At 36.5% G+C, this 22,203-nt stretch overlaps 1 protein-coding gene and 1 long non-coding RNA gene across 2 annotated transcripts; one reads left to right on the top strand and one right to left on the bottom strand.

Moving 5' to 3' along the window:
* Positions 1-4,581: 4,581 nt before the first annotated feature.
* LOC137741971 (receptor-like protein 2) lies at positions 4,582-7,424 on the top strand. The gene is made up of 2 exons (XM_068481689.2): positions 4,582-7,012; positions 7,099-7,424. The coding sequence occupies exons 1-2, from the start codon at positions 4,827-4,829 to the stop codon at positions 7,310-7,312; spliced, it is 2,400 nt and encodes a 799-aa protein (XP_068337790.1). The 5' UTR covers positions 4,582-4,826; the 3' UTR covers positions 7,313-7,424.
* On the bottom strand, positions 7,044-8,435 carry LOC148692626 (uncharacterized). The gene is made up of 2 exons (XR_015953157.1): positions 8,370-8,435; positions 7,044-7,946 (listed from the first exon to the last, which is right to left on the bottom strand). It is a non-coding gene; the product is annotated as an uncharacterized LOC148692626 (long non-coding RNA).
* Positions 8,436-22,203: the final 13,768 nt, after the last annotated feature.

The raw sequence follows: 22,203 nt of genomic DNA, 5'->3' as shown, positions 1-22,203 counted from the left end.
CTTAGATGGAGGTGATATTTGGATTCCGGGGTGAAGGCTCTAGCTAGAATCAAACTTTTCCGCTTGAAATACTCATACATTTATTACTTGTAACTCAAATGATTAAAAATATTTATCGTTGCATTTGAGTCCGAGATTTGATTATCCTCTTCTTCACTATTGATTGTATCCAAAAGGAAAAATAAAGAATTGTAATCTAAACGCATTTGACCACTTTGAAGTCAATATAAGTGACTCTTTGAAGTCTTTTGCTTGTTCTTTATTTGTTTACTCTTAAAGTCAAACCAAACCACTCCAAATCCATAAAAGTTCTTTGAAGAAATTGGGAAATAGAAGACAAAACCATATTACATACATACATAGTACGTGTGTGTGTATATATATAATTATTATTAGCACTCTAAAAATCTCATTTTGTACTCCAAACTTTCTATAATTATAAAGAAAAAACATTTATGAGAAGTGTAGAATGAGATTTTAATAGTGTTAATAACACTTTCCCCACACACACACACACGTACACACATACATATTGATCAATATAAAAGCTTGCAAGTTGCAACTTAACAATGTTCATATGCAGCTGTCATGGCTTCCAGAAGATGTATATACTGCACAAGTTGATGCACATTTGACGTATATGTATTTTTTGTTGTTCAAAGATGTATATGTATACGTGTATACGAGTGATGCTTGCGATCCAAGCCAACGCAGCGCTCTCACGACCTTCTCTCGCTCTCCGTCTTCTCCTCCGTTGAACTGGACTACTACTTCCAGTAGATTGGTGCCAGTGGGAAGGCATCACCTGTGAACAAAATGCTCCATTAATTTCCCTTGATCATGCCTTAAGTAGACCACTGAGTCCAATCTGCTAAGAAGAAAAAAGACAAGTTGGCATGTCAAAGTCAATGTCCAAAACTTCAAGCTTTCTTCGTGTTATTTATTACTAGCCTTCACGTTTACACATGTGCAAAAGATATTTGAGGTATTCAACAATTGCCCTCTTGAACTTATGACCATTAGCCAATTTTCCTCCTGAAATTGTGACTATTAGCCAATTTCCTCCCTCAATTTTAATTTTAGCTAATTTCCCCCCTTAATTGTCATAATTAATCAACTTCCCCCCTCAACTTTCATTTAGCCAATTTCCCCTCTCAACTCTCATAATTAGTCAATTTGCACCTTACTGTTATTTTTTTTTAATTAGATCATAATTAAACAAGTGTGTGTAAGAAACTAAATAAGATATATGTTAATCATGTTCCTATCTTTATCCTATTACAAATAGATTAAAATTTAGAATTTTACAATTTATCATAGATAGTATTATTAGTCATAATAAATCAGTACGGAGTAATTTTATTTGATTTTTTACTATACAAAATTGATAACGAAAAGGATTGATGTGTAAATTTTTGTATGTGAATACAATTTTCTTTATAAAAGTGAAAGCTAAGTTCAAGTAAATTGCGGAGAATCGAGCTTTAGTGAAAAAATGGCTAGTCAATTCATAATTTTCGACTCCTTATTAAGAATAACCCATTTTATTGAAATAGGTATGATCCATGAGTTTAGGATTATTATTTCTTCTTCTACATGCTTTAAACCCGGTTCATAACTTTTTCTTATAATCAACCCATATCACATTCTAATTGTATTATGTTTTTGTACATTTTACCCTATATTATGCAGGTGAGTTTATGTTAATTTTAGTACTTTGTTGGATGTTATTAGAAAGATTGAAAATTAAAAAAAAATAGATAGAAAATTAAAAAAAAAAAATTTAACAGTAGGGTGCAAATTGACTAATTATGAGAGTTGAGGCGGGTGAAATTGGCCATATTAAAGTTAAGGGGGGAAATTAACTAATTATGAGAGTTAAGGGGGGAAATTGGCCAAAATTAAAGTTGAGGGGGGGGGGGAATTGATGAATACCTTAAGATATTTTTTGAATCACCGTGTGCTACGCGTGATTACATATTTTTTTAATCATATTATTGCTAGCTCATTGTGAGGTTAAGTCCACCTACTCTTCTTAGTGTAGATAATATCGTATGTTAAAAAAAATTCATTTTGACAACTAATTGAATCATATTTTTTATGCACGTGCGAAAGCCCTTTTTTCTAATTGGCACTACGCCTCTTAAGATGTTTTTAACGTGTTTAAAAATAAAAAAAATAATATTTAATAAATAACTGGTTAAATCACATTATTGTTAGCCCATTATTAGATACTAATTATAAATAAAAAAATTTAAGGAAAAAAAATACTGCACAAAAAAAATTAATTATAAAAAGCATTGTTTATATGATGAAAATACCCTTGCATTATTTGATGCATTATTTTGGACTGTTTTTGAACTTTTTTGTTTGGGGGACATTTTTGTGCCCTTTTTTTTTTCTTTTTTTTTTTTTTTTTTTTTTTGTGAAGCCCGTGACCTCAAATGGGGTTGCTGGCTTTATATAGTAGTATAGATATCTTTGCAATTTCAAAGTCAAGACGAAGAAGAACAAGTATAGTTGTTAAATAAGTCACACCCAAGTGTCCTTCTCGCACAGTAGTAGAGAGAAGTGTTGCTCTTGCACCACGACATAAGTTCAAACCCCGTCGGCTTCCTAATTTAACATCTAATCTAACAAATAAATCGTTTGACAAAAAAAAGTCACACATGGTGGACTCGCTTCAATTTTGTATTAACTAATTACTACGCATAATTATGTCATTTTGTTTGGGTAATGCTAGGAAGATCAAATTTCTAAATCAAATGATGTGGATGTTGATGATTGGATTATTAGTTAAGTGTTGATTAACGTGCTTATTTCCTATTGATGACACATCATTTGGTTTGCAAATTTAATTTAAAATTTTGGTCTCCCTAGCATTAAGTTTTTTTTTTTTATACAAGTGATGGTCAGAGGGAAAAAATCAAGCTCGTTACCTTGACTTATAAGAGCATCTCTCCAATGTAAGTTCTTATTTTTAGGACTCCCACCACTACTTTTGAGTACTCATTTAAGGACTTAATGGGAATCTTTGTGTTCCTAATTTAATGTTTTTATGATTTTACGTGATAATTTGATTAAGTGCACATTTTCTGCTTATATTAACCTTTTTTTTCTTAAAGCACTAAAATCTTCAATCAAGATTGTGAGCCCCGTTTTTCACTCAAGGTGCACATTTTTTTGTTTATGTTAACCATTTTTTAATGGGAACATATTTGGTCATCACTCTAAACTTTGGTGTATGCTCATCATACATTTAATCATTTGCCACGTATCATTTCATTTAATCATGATTATTTTTTTTTTCAAAATTAAAAAAGTAACATTTAATCTGAAAATTAACTAGAACTAGGTGAAAGGACACTTGGAAAATGACTAGGTGTATGGTGAGCATAAACCATAATTATGGTGGTGAGCAAAAATGCACCCGTTTTTAAATAAAGAGCTTTAATGAAAAGGGCTTAAACCAAGATTATTTTAATAAAAAAATAACCCTATAATTTTCTTTAACCAAAAGCACTTCAAAATTAACCATAAAAACATGGGCCGAAATTCAACATGGGCTAGATTATAGAAACCAACAAGGATAAAAATAAGTTTCCAAAATTGCCCCAACACATACAAAAATAAGTTTTCAAAAAGGCGTTGTTGACAATTATCATTGATCCTGGTAGAAAAGATGTGGAGTTATTCTTGATGTTGAAATAACATCTGTCTATTTTAAAAACGGAAACTATGATCTGGCAGCCAGTGGTGGGAGGAGGGAGGGGGCGGCTACCCCTTCACTTGCCAAAAAACAAGTCTAGGAGCTGTCTATTCATGTTGCAGTTTGCGCCCTCGCCTCCAGTCGCCAGTATTCTTTCCCAAAACCATGATTTCGCCCATTTGCTTCAGTGCTTTGTGCTACATTTTGGTTCTCTGGCGGAAGAAATGGAGCATCTGGTCGTGGGAAGCGGGTTTCACTCAGTTTGTGGTTTTGGATTGACGAAGAAAACAAAGCTCTTGGTTTGAAGCAAAATTGCTCTGGTCGCATGGCTTGGGTTTTTTTCTGGGACATGTGGAAGGAAATGGGAGTCCCAATAAATTAGGCCCATTAAACATAACAAACAAGATAAAAAACGTGCAAAAAAAGAGATTTTTCAGTGTGATCATCATACGAGGTGGTACACTACGTGTTTCTATATAAATGGTGGGTTATGTGTGTTAAAAAGTGAATAACTTAAAAATTAAAAATTTTCACCACTTGCATAAAAACACGTAATGCACCATCCGTGTTCCCATTACAACAAAAAATTTCGGGTAAATTACAATTTCATATTCGGGGTCTATTTCAATTCCTTACAACATCTTCAAAACATTTCACTTTCATACCTTAAGTACTATTTTATTTCAAAATAATACATCCGTTACATTTTCCATTCATTGATCTGTTAAATGCTGACTAACTGCCACATATATGTCACGTGGCTGCCAAATATCTGCCACGTGGCAAATAAAATAATTTTTTTTTTTTTTAAAAAACCTGAATTCTCTCAAAAAGAAAAATAAAATAAAATGAAACCCACTATCCTTCCCCCCTCCCCCCAAGTGACCCACATCCCTATCCCTAACCCAAAACCCAAAAACCTGCTACAGCAGCAAGAAGAAGAAAAAGAGGGAGGAAGAAGAAGAAGAAAATGGAGGAAGAAGAAGAAGGAAAAAAAAACCCCAAACCCAGATCCCATTCCTCCCCATAATCCCCACCCGTGCCCACCCTTCCACCCCCCAACACTCTTTCTCCCGCACCACTCTTTCTCGGCAGATTCAGACATATATGCATACCTATGTACGCGTGTAGAAGAAAATACTCTGAACCTGAGATGGATCATCCATTCTCTCATGGCTTCCTTCTCATCCTCTTGTTTTCTTCCGTTACATTCACAATACATGCATGTGATCTAACCGAACGCGGCGCCCTCAAGTCCTTCGCGAGCGCTCTGTCTTCCCCGGCATTGAACTGGACTGCTTCAGTTGATTGTTGCCAGTGGGAAGGCATCACATGTAATCAGAACGGTTGGATCATCCAATTGCGGTTGCCATCCAAGGGCCTCACAGGAGGTACTTTTCCTTCATCACTTGGAAACCTTAAGCTTCTTTCGTACCTCAATCTCTCCCACAATCTGCTTTCCGGCTCTCTTCAAGCCGGGATGTTCTCATCCTTGAGTCGCCTTGAGATTCTTGATTTGAGCCATAACCTTTTCTCCGGAGAAATACCATTGTCTTTATCATCAAGTTACATCCAAATGGTTGATTTTTCGAGCAATCAATTCAACGGAACAATTCCGTCTTCATTCCTCCAGCATGCCTGGAATTTGAGCAGTTTGAATGTCAGCAATAATCATTTTACAGGCCAAATACCATCCTCTATCTGTCTTCGTTCCTCCTCGCTTAGAGTTTTGGATTTCTCCCACAATAATTTCAGTGGCCCAATTCCTCCCGGACTAGGAAACTGTTCCGAGTTGGAGGTCTTTCGTGCTGGCGACAATACTCTCTCAGGGTCCCTTCCTGCTGATATCTACAATGCTCAGGCACTTCAAGAAATTTCATTATCTACCAATGGGCTTGTCGGACCCATCAGTGAGAATGTTGGGAAGCTCTCCAAATTAAAGCTCATGCGCCTTCATTACAACAGTCTCCAAGGTCATCTGCCCCCATCTTTGATGAATTGCACAAACCTTGTTGAAATAAATCTGGGATTCAACTTTTTTAGTGGGAATATCTCTGTGCTCGATTTCTCTAGACTTACTCAACTTAGTAAACTAGATTGTATAAGTAATAATCTCACTGGTACCTTGCCAATAAGCCTCTACTCATGCAAATCCCTCAAAGCACTTCGACTGGCTACAAATGATTTCGAGGGGCAAATCCAACCTGAGATTCTTCAATTGAAAAACTTGACCTTCCTCTCGCTTTCTCGTAACAGACTCACCAATGTCACGGGGGCAATGAAGATACTCACGGGTTTCAAAAGTCTCAAGGTGCTCCTTCTTTCAAAAAATTTTAAAGGTGAAGAAATGCCAGATGGGGATATAACTGTCGATTCCGGGTTACAAAATCTGTGTGTTTTCAGTTTACTTATGTGTCATATGACAGGGCACATACCTGCATGGATTTCAAAGCTCGGGAAACTGGAAGTCCTTGATTTGTCTTTTAACAGACTCACTGGCACAATACCTGGTTGGTTGGGGACTCTTCCGCATCTTTTCTTTTTGTTGTTGAATGACAACTTGATTTCTGGTGAATTTCCAAAGGAGCTTTGCAGACTACAAGCATTAGTATCGCAAAAGGCTGCGAATGAAACAGGCCATTGTTCTCTTGAGTTGCCTGTCTACTTTCAACGCGGTAATAATGGAACGGTGCTGTCTTCACAGTACAAGTATCTGCCCAACATGCCAAGAGTAATCTCCCTCAGGAACAACAGTTTAAGCGGCAGCATACCCCTTGAGATTGGCCAATTGCAATTTCTTCAACAACTGGATCTAAGCATCAACAACTTCTCCGTCAACATTCCAGACCAAATAGCCAACCTCCCAAAGTTGGAGAGATTAGAACTCAACAGTAACCATCTGTCAGGCGAAATCCCATCATCACTATCAAATCTCCATTTCTTGTCTACATTTACTGTTGCATACAATAATCTTGAAGGACCAATACCAGCCGGCACTCAGCTCCAAGGCTTCAGTGTCTCTGCATACGAAGGGAATCCGAAACTGTGCGGTGCCCCACTTTCAAACCAGTGCTTTCCAAGTAATGGCAATGATGCAGATGAGAATGAGAACAACCAGGATTTGGACGATGATGAGGAGCAAAGTCTATGGTTTGGGTTATCCGTTGTGCTTGGTTTCTTTGTAGGGTTATTAGGATTCTGTTGCCCTTTGCTTCTCAAGAGGACGTGGAGATATGCATATTTCCAACTCCTTGACAATATTCAATTCATGCTCTATATGAAGTGGAGAAGGCTTAGAAGAAGGTAGAGTTCTAGAATCTAGACTCTCTGTTCATTTTTCTTTTTTCAATTTGTTTTCAATTCCTAATTCTTGTTCTTCTTCTTAACAGGAAAGCCCAAGGCCAAGTCCAAGTCCCAAATCAAAAGGACGAAGTTAAAAGCAGCAAACCGGATGGTGAAACCGAGAGTACAAATCGGTCAGAATATGCAAACAACAGTAACTCTTTCATGGTCCCTGACAACTTCCAAACCACCTCTCTCGTCAATGTTCCAGTTAAAGCTCACTGCCCAGAAGATGAAGAAATATTAATGTGTACGGATTGAGCCAGAACTTCTCTAGTGCAAAATATCTATTTAAGAGTAGGATGTTCATTCCCCAATCGGATTGTAAGTTGAATAGCTCTTTTATTTATTTTCTCTCTTTGTTTAGCCAAAATTATGGACCAAACTATCAATCATCAGCTGAAATCACGATGGAAGTTTGATAACATAACATATTAGACGATTTTACACGTGAATAAAGCCTAAGAGTATACATCATATATGTTTAACCACAAAAAGGTATGTCACATAATGAATCAAACTATCCATGAAAATCTCCTCGATTTTCATAAACTTGCGCAATCAGTTTGGTTAAGAAGAAAACTGAAACTAACAAAAGGGTCCTGATTGAATTTGATACTACACATCAAAATCTGTGTATATGCAGAATCATTGAGACGGGTTTATATTTTTTCCGAAAGTAAAACAAAAAAACTAGTGTAAGTTGGGTTTTCACTTACTTCTTCTAGTTTGCACGGGTTGCAAGTCGGAAGTCGTTGAACACGAGCAGAAGCCGAAAATCACAAAGCTCCAACTTTCGCAAGAGTAGGCGGTTCAGGAAATGTGTTACAGTGGCACCTAAGTTCCTAACCCTGCAAATTGGCCATTGTTGGAAACTTGAAAACAATCTGGAAATCTGGAAAAAAAAAAAAAGAAAAAAAGCAAAAGAACACGGTTCAGGAATTTTATCAAACAGTTTATGTGCAATCTCTTTTCAAAAAGTTTAAAACTGCATTTATATTGTGAGCGTAAGATAGCACATTAAGGAAGAAACATGTAAATGCAGCTTAATCGTCTACAAAACAAGCATGCAACGTAACAGTTTTTCTGTTGAAATTTTTGGCAAACAAATGTCTGGGTCTACAATTTGATGATGTCGAAAGAGGTTTTCTTCGGGAAGGTATTTTTGATGAGGCCTAATACACTAGGCTAGCTCACAACTAAGGCGTCGGGAGTAAATTTAACCTCAAAGTAGACTAGAAATAATATGGTTTAAATTCGTTTTTTACGATAATCGAATCTAAAATTCATCATCTCCCTTAGTTAGGATGGGACTAACGAGTATAAGAATTGTGAAGCTTTATATGCATTAGGAGATGTGGCTGAAGAGGCGTGGGCCTTTCTTCTGTTTTATATAACATGCCCTTTATTCAAATGGATTCCATTTTTTTAATAAAATGGGGACTACTTCTGGCCCCATTCTATATTGAATTTTAATGATTCAAATTCTTTATTTTTCGAGTTACATTTCATAGATTATTTTTAAAAAATATTAGTTAAAACAGAAATGTTTGAGATATTTAATTGAGTTGAGTTCAAAGAAATTGACAAACACTATATTTTAAAAAATATTGAAATTTCCTTACGACAATTAAATGGGTACATAGTTTTGGAATGAATTGAATTTTTTTTTTATATGATCTATAAATGAAGACTAAAAAAATAGATAGTTTAAATCGTTGAAGTTTGATGTAAAGTAAAACCTACGACTAATCCCCATTTTTAATATTATAGTATTTTGAATAAAGCATCTTAATCGCGAAAAAAAAAAAAAAAACGCATCTTACCCAACTAAAAAGAAAACAAAATGCTCCATCAAATCCCTTAATCATGACTTAATTAAACCACCGACTCCAATCTGCTAAGAAATAAAGAAAGCAACTTAGATAAGTGGGGCATGTCGATGTCCAAAATTTCAAGCATTCTTGGTGTTAATTATTCTGAGCTTATTTGGATATACTTTTAAAATGACTAAAAGTATTCTTCCTGTTAATTATTATGAGCTCGTTTGGATCTGATTAATTCCCTTAATCATGACTTAATTAAACCACCGAGTCCAATCTGCTAAGAAGGAAAAAAACCAACTTAGATAAGTGGGGCATTTCGATGTCCAAAATTTCAAGCATTCTTCGTGTTAATTATTATGAGCTCGTTTGAATGTGCTTTTAAAATGACTGAAAGCACTTTTAAATAAAATGTTTGTGATATCCGGTCACCAAAATTATTTTTATTTTATTTTTGACGTATTTCGAAGATTTGATTGGAACTAGTTCATTAATTCTTCAAATTTGAGAAAAACAAAGTGAGAGGTACTTTAGTCATTTCCAATTTTCTCGACCTTTTTGATCAACTCTTGAATTGGTTCGGTAGAGTTCGATTCCATGAGCGCGTAGACGTAAACGGATCTTATTTCCGAGTCAGAACGGAAAAGTTAGAGTCGTTTGAAGTTGATGGCATTTTGGTAATTTTACCAAAATGCTATAAATGGGAGTGAAACCTCCAGAAGAGGGGGAGTTTTGGAACCATTAACCCACAAACTTGACCCGCTTGTATCTTCTTCATCCGAGCTTCATTTTGGGTGATCTTGGTGTTCATGGAAAGCTCTTGACGAACCCTACATCTCTGTGGTGTTAGATTTTCCAATTTCTTTTTCATCTTTGCAGTTCGAAGCCACAAAGCCCACGACTTTTCCGGCGGTTTTATCATTTTTCCGGTGATTCCGGCAACCCTTTCCTTCGAGTGAGGTATGAAACTTCATCTACTCTTCATAATCTTCAAGTTGGTATGCTTAGTTTGTGCTTTCGTATTCATTTTAGAGTTGGGTGTTTAGAACCCTAGAAATCCGGTTTTCTCCGGTGAATTTGGACGGTTTCCGGTTAGAATTTATCGTTGGCCTAGCTGTGAAAAGTATTTCCCTTGTTGAGCTCTAGCTACCACGTAAATTTGAGCTCATCTAGTTAATGTTGAAAATTCGGGGTGTCTAAACCATCCATCTTGACTACCACCGCGTGTGGCGGTGCGTGGGATCGTTCACGAGTGTTGTCTAGGTTCCAAATACCTTTTTGTGACCCTGTGAACCTATGTCTAGCTCGGATTCCCAAAATTCAATTATTTGGTGTGGTGATCAATCTGGACCACTACTTGTTTGTGTGATTGACGACAATCCGACCGTTGGATCATAATGAAATTTTAGTATGTTATTCTAGAAACATAATGTGGATTTTGGGAAGTTATGGATCATAAATCTGATATGCGGATCTTCAAGATCGAATTACGTAGAGTGGTGGACCCTATCGTTGATCGAGAGTTGAATTGTTGTCAACATGTCTCATTACATTCTAAATAATAAAATTAGTACGGAAGACTTAAGTGAAGTCTAGTGGCCTACATTGGTTAGAGAGTGACTTAAACATATGTGATATGGTTATTACCTTGATTTCTTATATTGGTATCATCTGTGAATATGACTTGGTTTTATAATGTGAGTTCTATTGAAATGTGATTATATATATATATATATATATATGTATGTATGTATGTATATATTTAGCCATAGACCTATGTTTATTAAACATGATTTGGCTTGTGTACTGATGATGATCATGATATGTGTTTTGATGTGCATATTTGAAAGGTGGTTGATTTGCATAGATGGTATGATATGATGAAATGTGAGTGACTTTAATATATGTGAAAATTAATTGGTTTTATACTTATGTTTCCTATAAATTGTTAATTTTTATATTTAGCCATCAAGGTAGTTTTATGAAGTGGGATTTGATGTGCATATTGGAAATATGGTTTGTTTTGTATGATTGGCTTGATTTGATGAAAGGTGAGGGCTAGTGGTGAACCGTTAACCCATTGTCATGGGGTTTGTTGCTTCGAAACATGTGTCAATGCTCGTTTCATTATTTCATTTCTTGTTTCGTTGAGCCTTTATAACTTGAGTAACTTGATTCATGTGTTGTTTCATTGATTGGTGGTTATGCAATGTACTCCACGATTCCGTTGAGTTATGGTCCGGAATCCTTCCTACTCCACTCCGCGATTCCGTTGAGTGATGGTCCGGATTCCCTCTTACTTCGCGATTCCGTTGAGTGATGGTCCGGGATTGTATCCACCTTCGGTTTCATTGAGTTTGGATTGAGATAGCTTCAAAGATGTAGGCTTCGGCCGAACTGTATCGTTCTAACCCTACTTTTCATTGTGTGCATGAGAATATGGTTGTGAGATGTTGTGATTGTTTCAGGCAAACCGTTAGATGTCTGGGTGACTCCCTCGGAGTTTTCAAAAGTTTGGTATTGATTACTTGATAGGAGCATATTCATGCGACTTAAATGGCTTGTTCTCGTGCATTTACGTTATGTTTCTTTAGTTATTTTAGTACTTTAAGCTATTTTCGTGTGTTTATAGGTCCAAAGGGCTAAAGGAGCAAAAAGATGCATTTTGGAGACTTTTGGAGCACTTTTGGGCTAAGGATGGATAGCTTATGCTTGGAGCCAAAGTGTTGGACGAAATTGAAGACCTAATTGGAGCCAAAGTGTTGGAACCTTGTTCTCTTTAGTTTTAGGACATTTAAACCTTTCCTAATCCCAATCATGCCATGCATAACACACATCCATTCTAACACATTGTCATTGCACATGCATTTCCTTCATTAGTTAACCCACATGCACTTATCACTTATCATCACCACATATCATATCACTTAATCACTTATCACTTATCATCACCACTTAACCACTTATCATATCATAACCACATATCATATCACTTATCACTTATCACTTAACATATCATCCACCTACTTCACCTACAACATCCACCTACTTCACCTACAACATCCACTTCACCTACAACATCCACCTACTTCACCTACAACATCCACCTACTTCACCTACAAATGACATAGCCATATGTTCCCTCCACTACTCCTATAAATACCCTTGCATTCATTCATTCATGGACATCTCATTTCATACACAACACATTACAAACACATTCTCCCTTCCCTAGCCGTGAGCTTCCCATCCATTCCCTTATAATCCAAACACCACTCCTCATCCATTTCCATAATCCCCCAAACCTCACCTTAGACCTTGTGCTACAACAACGAGGAAGATAAGAGGGCCTAAACGTTCATACAATTCAAGTGTGAGTTGTTGGAATGTTTAGGTGTTTCTTTGATTTCAAAGTTTAAATTTAATTCTCTTTGTTTTGTACGTATGAGGAATGGAAGAGAATAGTGCCTAAACGTTCATACAATTCAAGTTTGAGTTGTTGGAATGTTTAGATGTTTCTTTGATTTCAAAGTTATGAGGAACTAAAACCCCCTTTAGCTAGGGGGTGATTCGAAACTATGTTTATATTTGCAATATGAATTGATTACTTTTGGTTGGAATTTCATAAGTTGTGGATTCAATTCGTTTAACTGTTTGATTGATAACTTATTTATGTATGTTCATTGAGATTGCAAGCTTAATTTTCATGCATGAATATGACGCTAGAATATAAGTGAGTTTCACCTAATCGTTATGAACTTATATTCACAAGTAGTGGAGGTTGCTTATAAACAATCGCGTTAAACGAATTCTTGGCATAAGTTTCATGCGTATTCCATAGTAACGAATGCCTCGTCAACACTTATAATTTTCATTGAACTTAATGATCTTTGTTGAATGTATCTATCATGCGTATTCCATAGTTAGGGACTTTGATTAAGAATAATTTGGTTGTAATGCGTATTCCATTCAATCCAACGAATTTAGGGAAATCTGAAAGTTAATTTAAGCGGACCTAATTAACTTGGAGCATTGAGTTTCATAATTTATCGAAAGACCAACTGAGAATCAATCTTGTATGCAAGTGTAACATGTGTGGAGAAGAACCCCTTGGCTATTCCATCATCCATATTTTATTCACATTCATATTTACATTCTGTTTTAATTGCAATTTGTTCATTTAGTTTAATTTTGTCAAAAACCTAAATCCCCCTTTACTTTAATGTCAAATTAGTTAGAAATCAATTTAGTTTGTGTTTTTAAGAGTTTTGAGTCTTTTGAACTTGTTAGAATCTGTTTAGTTTATGTTTTAAAGTATTTTTGAATTCTTTGAGTCTAGTTTAGTGTTTTATATTGTTTTTACGTTTTTAAGTCAGTTTCCAAGAGATTAACAATCCCTCCTAATCCCCGGTCCAGAACGATCCCTACTTGCACCTATACTACAATTTGACAAAAAGAGGGTTTAATTTGTGCGCGTATAAAACTCGCATCAAATTTTGGCGCCGTTGCCGGGGATTAGAAAATTTGCTAATCCCTTGGATTGTTTGTTTCTGTATTGTCTTTTAGATTTAGTTTTTTTTTATTTGTGTTTTGTTTGTTAAGAACAAGATGGCACTTAATAATGCTTCTCTTTTGTCACAACTCATGGAAAGGTCCCAAATGCAAAGAGTTGATATATTTAATCTTCAATCAAGGAATAACGTGTTTTCCAATACTTACAATTCGGATTGGAGTGATCATTCAAACTCTATGTGGTGGGAACCTCAAAATGCTCAACAAGGAGGATATTGGCAGCCACCACAACCTCATATTCAATATGCCCAACCAAATTTAAGTTCGTCAATAAATTATAACCAAAAGCTTGATGAATTAATTTGTTTGGTGCAGGGCTTACAAAATCAAGCCAAGGAGGCTCAACAAGAAGCATATTGGCAACCATATGAGGAGTTCAATACAACACCTATGCAGCCACCACAACCTCCCCCACAACAATTCCAATCAAGTTCAAGTATGTCCATGGATAATGATAAAAATTTTCAATTACTAACCTCTTTGACGCAGGACGAACAAAATCAAGACAAGAAGTTGGGTAAATTGGACGAGCAATTTGGGCAGATTATGGAGTTCATGAAACAAATTCAAGAGCAAAGTGAACTTTCCAACTCAACTATTGAAAACTCGAAGGAAGATTTTGAAATCCATAATGCTATCACTTTGGGAAGTGCTATGGAGGTTGGAGCTGACCTAAAAATGTCCAAACATAGCCTAGAAGTGGATGAAGAGCTCCTAATTGAGGAGGAGGAAGAAGACATGCACACGGCAAGGGTAGAACAACCCTTGCCGCAGCCCCCTAAGCCCTCTAAACCACCCACCACCAGTAAGGACGTCCCAATTCCATGTTATTCTGATGTTATTCCACCCAATGTCCCTTTTCCTAGCAGGTTTTTGATTCCCAACCAAGAAGAGAGTAAAAAGGACATCATGGAAGCCTTCCCAAAGGTGCAAAATGCTATTCAAATTCTTGGTGCAACACAACAAGTTTTAGATGGTGTTGAATTCTTCAAAGGACTTTGTACACCAAGAAGAATGATTCAAGAGAAGGTAGTGGCTGGAGAAGATGTAGAAGGCATCAAAGAGGACAAATTTGAAACCACAATTCCCAAGGAAGTTGGATTTTATGACACGGGACAAGTCATAACTTTCGAAGGGGTGTTTATTCTGGAGTTCATTTTGGAGCACACAGGTAAGCCGCCTCCCCGAATTTCAATTTTCTTTTATACTAACATGTGGTTAATGATTCAGGCACCCAATCTGGAATTTAAACTATTACCGGATCATTTCAAGTATCACCGCCCATTCAAAGATAAATTCCATGCCGTTTGATTTTATTTATGTAAAAAAAAAAAAAAAAAAAAAAAAAAAAAAAAAAAAAGATACTAAACATGGAGAAAGGTGGAGCTTCACAAAGGGCGTTTACTTGAAGCCCCACTACGAGGCTTTGAAGAGGAAGGCATCGGAGCGGAAGGCATCGAAGAGGAAGGCATCGGAGCGGAAGGCATCGAAGCAGAAGGCATCGGAGCGGAAGGCATCGGAGCTAGAGCATTCCAGGCCTCAATACTTGGCCAAGCGCTGGATGAGCCAGGAAAAAGGTGCCTCTGGAGGAAAGACGAAAACCTTTGACGGTCACTGTGAATCCGACCTTCAGATTCTTGCAGCTCATCAAGCTTCCTCTTCATGCCCGCCGAATAGTTATTTGCAAGCACATGCAAACTTCTATTCTCGTACTTAAGCTGTTTGATTTCGTGCTTAAGACTTTCCACCTCTGCCATCAACGATTCCACTTGGCGGGACCGAGCAAGCAGGCGTAGGCCCATGTTGGACACAGAGCTCGCACACTGAACACTAAGTGCGAGGGACTCTTGAACGGCCAACTCATCGGACCGTCCTGACAACAGCCTACTATCTTTTGGAGTGAGGAGGTTTTTAGCTACTATTGTAGCTGTTGTGGCGTCCTGCATCACAGAGTCTTCACCTGAAAGAGGACCGTTAGAAGATAAAAAAGAAGGGCGCCATACATTACCTTGACGGGGCGCAACCGGATCGCTGCTGAGACTCAAATCTAAGCTAAGGTTCGATGAGTTTGCCATTTTTTTCAAAAGTGTTCAAAGAGAAGGGGTGGATGGAGTTAAAAATTTCACAAAGGGCCGGAGTCGAGTTTCAGGAATGGGAAATCTTCAGAGTGTGTATGTTGGCGGTGATCGATAGCTCTATAAAATGCCAAGGCGACGCGTCCACCGATTCAAAGAGCCGGATTTTCCGGCGTAAGTTAGGCGACGCTCCCTCGGCTTTTCAGAAAACGCGTTCAACTTTGTCAAAAGATTTCTGACAAAGCTGAAAACACGTGGAGGCCATCATCGCAACTACACGTCTTTAGCCGACAAGCGCAAAGTTCGGCGACGCTTTCTCTGCTTTTCAGAAAACGCGTTCAGCTTTGTCAAAAGGAGCCGCATCTGCACTACCACGTGTCGTTCAGAAAGAGAAGGGGCGTCGTTCAGAAATCGAAGGGGCGCCTGCTCAGAAATCGAAGAGGCGTATTCAAAGATCGAAAAGGCGCCACTATTTCAAAAAGCCGGAATTGCGGGATCAAAACGTTTGTCGACAAGGGTAAAAAGTACCACCACTTGATATTATCTCTATATATGTCGACCTTCGTCTTTTATGGCAGGGCAAACCTGAAGAAAATGCCCAACTCTCCCTCACCTCTGAGGGTGCACTCCCAGCAAAGCCTTTCAAAATACTCAATTCTTTCTTCTTCCCCAAAGATGATACCAGATGCCTGGAGTACATATGACCCAGGAGGAAACGGCGGATTGAAGCATGTGCTGATTCATTCACCGCTTCTTCAAAGCAAAGGTATCTCATATCATCAAGGTCAAAAGCAAAAGTATCTCATATCATGCTCTTTCCCTGTCTTTTTCTTTGTCCTTGTTCTTACTCGCATGGTAAAGTAAAAGAAGCAATCAACCGGCACTTGGAGTCAATCTTCCGATCTGGAGCCAACTGCCTGGAATCTATTCCTGATTGCTTACCTAGCATTGCTCTCGAGTAGTCATCTTCAACGGTTGATACACTTCCGGAGAAGGGACCACTTCTGCAAAGGGGAGCGAGTAAGGCAAGTGAAAATGATACATTGAAGCATGTGGAGACAAACATAGGCTGAGTTATCCTCCAACCCTTTTCAATACGAATTGGAAAGATTGAACAAAGAAACAGACCAAAAGGGTAAGCTCAGACCTTCGGGGGAGACCAAAAGAACCATCCTGCTGCCCAGTTCAAGAAGTAGCACAAAGGAAAATCAATGATGGGCGGAAACCAGTTCGAGAGTAAGCCTGTGGAATCATCAAGATCAAGCCTCAATGCAATCAACAAAGAGAAGAGGGAATTTACACTCCATAACCAGATTTGCGTCCCTAAACTCTTCTCTTTGTTAATTACATTCTGCCATGTTTAGTATGTTTAGTTGTTGTTTGTGTGTTTACTTATGTTTTGTGTGAATCTATGCTTAAAACATTGAGGACAATGTTTGATTTAAGTGTGGGGGGGGGGGGGTAACTAAGTATGTTGATGCAAATTCGTTGAATTTTATCACCCATAACTTCAAGTGTTGTTCCTTGCTGTTTTAAATGTTTTTAAGGTGTTTTTAAACTGTTTTAGAGTGTTTTGTTTTATAACTCCGAAAATCACATAAAAATTTGAAAAACATTTTTTTGAAAAGCCTAAAAAGAGTGTTTTGAGTTGTTTTTGTGTCTTAGGGAACCTTCCAACGTTATGATGAGGATTTGGTTTGTAATTGCATGACTGTTAAAAAGAGTTATATACATAGAGAAAAGTTTGATTTACTCTTGGTTTATGCTTAGTTATGGTTATAATGTATGACTTCACATGCAATCATAAAAGAAAAATTCGTTTTTGTAACATGCTTGAAGGAAGGAACTCAAACAAACGCTACAACCCTGTGAGACTCGAGGCATTACCTTCTTTGGAGAGTTATTTTCTGTGATTCTTTGTTTTCTAAAGTTGTTGAATGATCTCATTATTCCTTGCTTGGTTGCTACTTAGAATGCAATTGTATCATGATAGAACTAAATGCTAGAACTTATATCCGTTTCATTCAAAGCATGATATTGAGTTGCATAACATATATCAAGATGAAGTTGTGTAGTTGCCACCATAGCCAAATAGCCTTACTTCCCATATTTCGTATATATTGTAAGTCTTAACACCGTTGAGCCTCGTTTAACCTATTTTCTTTGCTAACCATATCACCCCTTACCTAGCCTAGATTAGGACCATCCGTACCCTTGTTCTTAAAAGATAGTGAGCATGACTTAAATGAATTCCTTTTGAGTACATTTTGCAAGAAAATGAGTGTGGGGGAGTAAAAGTTTGTATGTTTTGAGAGTCAAAAGAAAAAAAAAAAAAAAAAAAAAAATTTGTGAAAAACATATGAAAAAGAAAAACAGAAAAGAAGAGAAAAGAAAGAAAAAAAAAAAAAAAAAAAAAAAAAAAAAAAAAAAAGAGCTTGTTCCCCCTTGTTGTTCAAAAGTTGAGTTTTCATTCAAAAGTGAATTCTACATTAATTCAAATGCTTTGCTCGCTATTTCTTTAAGAACCTTTGTTTTCCATATACCTTCTTTGTTAGCCAAACACCTTTAGCCCCGTTACACCCCTTTGACTTCTATCTTGATCGTTATGTGTTCAATAATGTGGAGTTTGAAATTGATATGAGCTTATGGAATCACTGGTTCTCATTCTAAGTAGTAGCATTCCATTCATGAGATCATATTCATGTCATTATCGTAAATCCAGAAAATGCTTTCCTTGTTATAACATATGTGAGTGTTCGTCTACATGTTTACATCAATCTTCTCACATATAACTAGTGTAGGGTGTGTAGTCAGAAAATCTGTGTGAAAAACGAGTGCATATCTTGTAAGGATTTGAGCAATTTCTCTAAGGCATGTTACTACATTCGAAATGTGTTTTAAATGCTTAATTGTGAACTAGTATGTGGTGACTATGATTAAGAATGTACGTAAGTGTAATGATGGCAAAAATCTGTGGGAATGATGATTTTTAACTTGTCATGTGCTTTGGAAATCCCTAAGACGGTTGTTGGAAGGTTTAGGTTGTGTTTTACTTGTTTTGTTTCGTTTGGTTTTGTTTTGTTTTTCTTTCTGTTTTGCTCGAGGACTAGCAAAAGATAAGTGTGGGGGTATTTGATAGGAGCATATTCATGCGACTTAAATGGCTTGTTCTCGTGCATTTACGTTATGTTTCTTTAGTTATTTTAGTACTTTAAGCTATTTTCGTGTGTTTATAGGTCCAAAGGGCTAAAGGAGCAAAAAGATGCATTTTGGAGACTTTTGGAGCACTTTTGGGCTAAGGATGGATAGCTTATGCTTGGAGCCAAAGTGTTGGACGAAATTGAAGACCTAATTGGAGCCAAAGTGTTGGAACCTTGTTCTCTTTAGTTTTAGGACATTTAAACCTTTCCTAATCCCAATCATGCCATGCATAACACACATCCATTCTAACACATTGTCATTGCACATGCATTTCCTTCATTAGTTAACCCACATGCACTTATCACCTATCATCACCACATATCATATCACTTAATCACTTATCACTTATCATCACCACTTAACCACTTATCATATCATAACCACATATCATATCACTTATCACTTATCACTTAACATATCATCCACCTACTTCACCTACAACATCCACCTACTTCACCTACAACATCCACTTCACCTACAACATCCACCTACTTCACCTACAACATCCACCTACTTCACCTACAAATGACATAGCCATATGTTCCCTCCACTACTCCTATAAATACCCTTGCATTCATTCATTCATGGACATCTCATTTCATACACAACACATTACAAACACATTCTCCCTTCCCTAGCCGTGAGCTTCCCATCTATTCCCTTATAATCCAAACACCACTCCTCATCCATTTCCATAATCCCCCAAACCTCACCTTAGACCTTGTGCTACAACAACGAGGAAGATAAGAGGGCCTAAACGTTCATACAATTCAAGTGTGAGTTGTTGGAATGTTTAGGTGTTTCTTTGATTTCAAAGTTTAAATTTAATTCTCTTTGTTTTGTACGTATGAGGAATGGAAGAGAAGAGTGCCTAAACGTTCATACAATTCAAGTTTGAGTTGTTGGAATGTTTAGATGTTTCTTTGATTTCAAAGTTATGAGGAACTAAAACCCCCTTTAGCTAGGGGGTGATTCGAAACTATGTTTATATTTGCAATATGAATTGATTACTTTTGGTTGGAATTTCATAAGTTGTGGATTCAATTCGTTTAACTGTTTGATTGATAACTTATTTATGTATGTTCATTGAGATTGCAAGCTTAATTTTCATGCATGAATATGACGCTAGAATATAAGTGAGTTTCACCTAATCGTTATGAACTTATATTCACAAGTAGTGGAGGTTGCTTATAAACAATCGCGTTAAACGAATTCTTGGCATAAGTTTCATGCGTATTCCATAGTAACGAATGCCTCGTCAACACTTATAATTTTCATTGAACTTAATGATCTTTGTTGAATGTCTCTATCATGCGTATTCCATAGTTAGGGACTTTGATTAAGAATAATTTGGTTGTAATGCGTATTCCATTCAATCCAACGAATTTAGGGAAATCTGAAAGTTAATTTAAGCGGACCTAATTAACTTGGAGCATTGAGTTTCATAATTTATCGAAAGACCAACTGAGAATCAATCTTGTATGCAAGTGTAACATGTGTGGAGAAGAACCCCTTGGCTATTCCATCATCCATATTTTATTCACATTCATATTTACATTCTGTTTTAATTGCAATTTGTTCATTTAGTTTAATTTTGTCAAAAACCTAAATCCCCCTTTACTTTAATGTCAAATTAGTTAGAAATCAATTTAGTTTGTGTTTTTAAGAGTTTTGAGTCTTTTGAACTTGTTAGAATCTGTTTAGTTTATGTTTTAAAGTATTTTTGAATTCTTTGAGTCTAGTTTAGTGTTTTATATTGTTTTTACGTTTTTAAGTCAGTTTCCAAGAGATTAACAATCCCTCCTAATCCCCGGTCCAGAACGATCCCTACTTGCACCTATACTACAATTTGACAAAAAGAGGGTTTAATTTGTGCGCGTATAAAACTCGCATCATTACTTATGAATGATTTATATTCAAGGTTTATAAATTGTGATTGATGGCTGGTTTTATTATTGTATCACATGCTTATATTATTGTCACTCACCCGAGCCTCTCGGCTTATCTGAGTGCCTGATTTGCCATTTTACCAATCCCATAATATTGGCATTGACTTTACATATGACAAGTCTGGGTAGATTATGAGAACGGCTTGATATTTTGGTTCTGTTGAGTGGTCCGGAATCCTTGCTCTTGTTCATTCCGTAAGGTGATCTTAGAATCCTAAATTCGAGTAGATGGGAATTACCCACAATAGATATTGTGAAAATAAATTGGAATTACCATGTTTATTACTCATAATCCAAGTGGGGAATTATATAGATTTTCTTGGTTAATTTGTGAAATGTTACGTTATCACACTGTTTGATTAGCGTAATTAAATGCTAAGATTGTGCATCTTAGATTCATGAATTGATTAATTGACGGGATTGTGGAATGACGTTGGATATGAGTGTGGTTATTATGAGTATTTTAGTTGATTAATATTTCTAGAGAATAATATGTACTTTGTTAATTCTTAAATATGTTACACGCTATGAAATGCGATTTTATGTGGGAAACATGATGAATTATGTGATGGATGAAGTGGAAATGTTAATCGTTATGTGGGATTGTTATGTTGGATATCATTGTTATTGTTATGATTAGACTTGTTGATAAATGTGGCTAGAGAATGGTATTGTGCTTCGTTGGTTCTTTGAAATGATATATGTTGTGAATTGCGGTATCATGTTGCGACATAATGACCTATATATAGATGGAGGGGAAATCATGATTTTCAGGTGGGTTTGTTATGTAACCCTGAGTCTAGTAATTTCATGCTTGTCAAGTTCTATTGATTGATTGAGAAATGTTATGCCTTTCGACTTAATGGGACTGTGATATATGTCAATTATTGTGCATGACAAACTACGAATGGCTTGATCCCTGTTTAGGGTACGTAGGCAGTCTAACAGGAAGGTTAGATGCAGCCATAAGGAATACGAAAAATTACTATGCGATTCGATTATTGAGTTGTGCTTTGCCCATATCCTAGAGGCGGGGTATGATAGAGACGGATTTTTTGATGACGTCATGTGTCAATTCTGGACGTATGTCGGGATTGGGGCGTTACAATGTTTATGTGTTTCTTCTAGGAAACACTTTAAGTGCTTCGACGATTTACTTACATTTTTACTAAAGATTGGTTCTAAAAACATTTTCACCAAAAACGTTTTCAGTCATTTTAAAAGTACATTCAAACGAGTTCTATAACTTTGCAAGAGGAATGTTAAGTAGATTCTATCAAAATGAGATTCTCTCAAAATTGACTTTAAACTCTGTCACTTTATATTTTTGGCACAGTGTTTTGTACCGTTGACACAAGAATTTACTTTAAACTATGAGATGACAGAGAATTTATAGAAAGTTTCATTTTGAGTGATTCTCTTTAGCATTCCACTCTCTTTGCAATTCCAAAGTTAAGATAGAGATAAAATATAAGAAAAACTAATGAAAATGGGTTGAAAACTTTGAGTTTTAACGATAAAGACAAAATAAA

The sequence above is a fragment of the Pyrus communis genome, chromosome 11 (assembly GCF_041283825.1).
Source record: "Pyrus communis isolate YQ-2024b chromosome 11, ASM4128382v1, whole genome shotgun sequence".
Classification (NCBI taxonomy): domain Eukaryota; kingdom Viridiplantae; phylum Streptophyta; class Magnoliopsida; order Rosales; family Rosaceae; genus Pyrus; species Pyrus communis.
The sequence above is the reverse complement of the archived record's forward strand: the minus strand, read 5'-3'. Positions and strand labels throughout refer to the sequence as shown.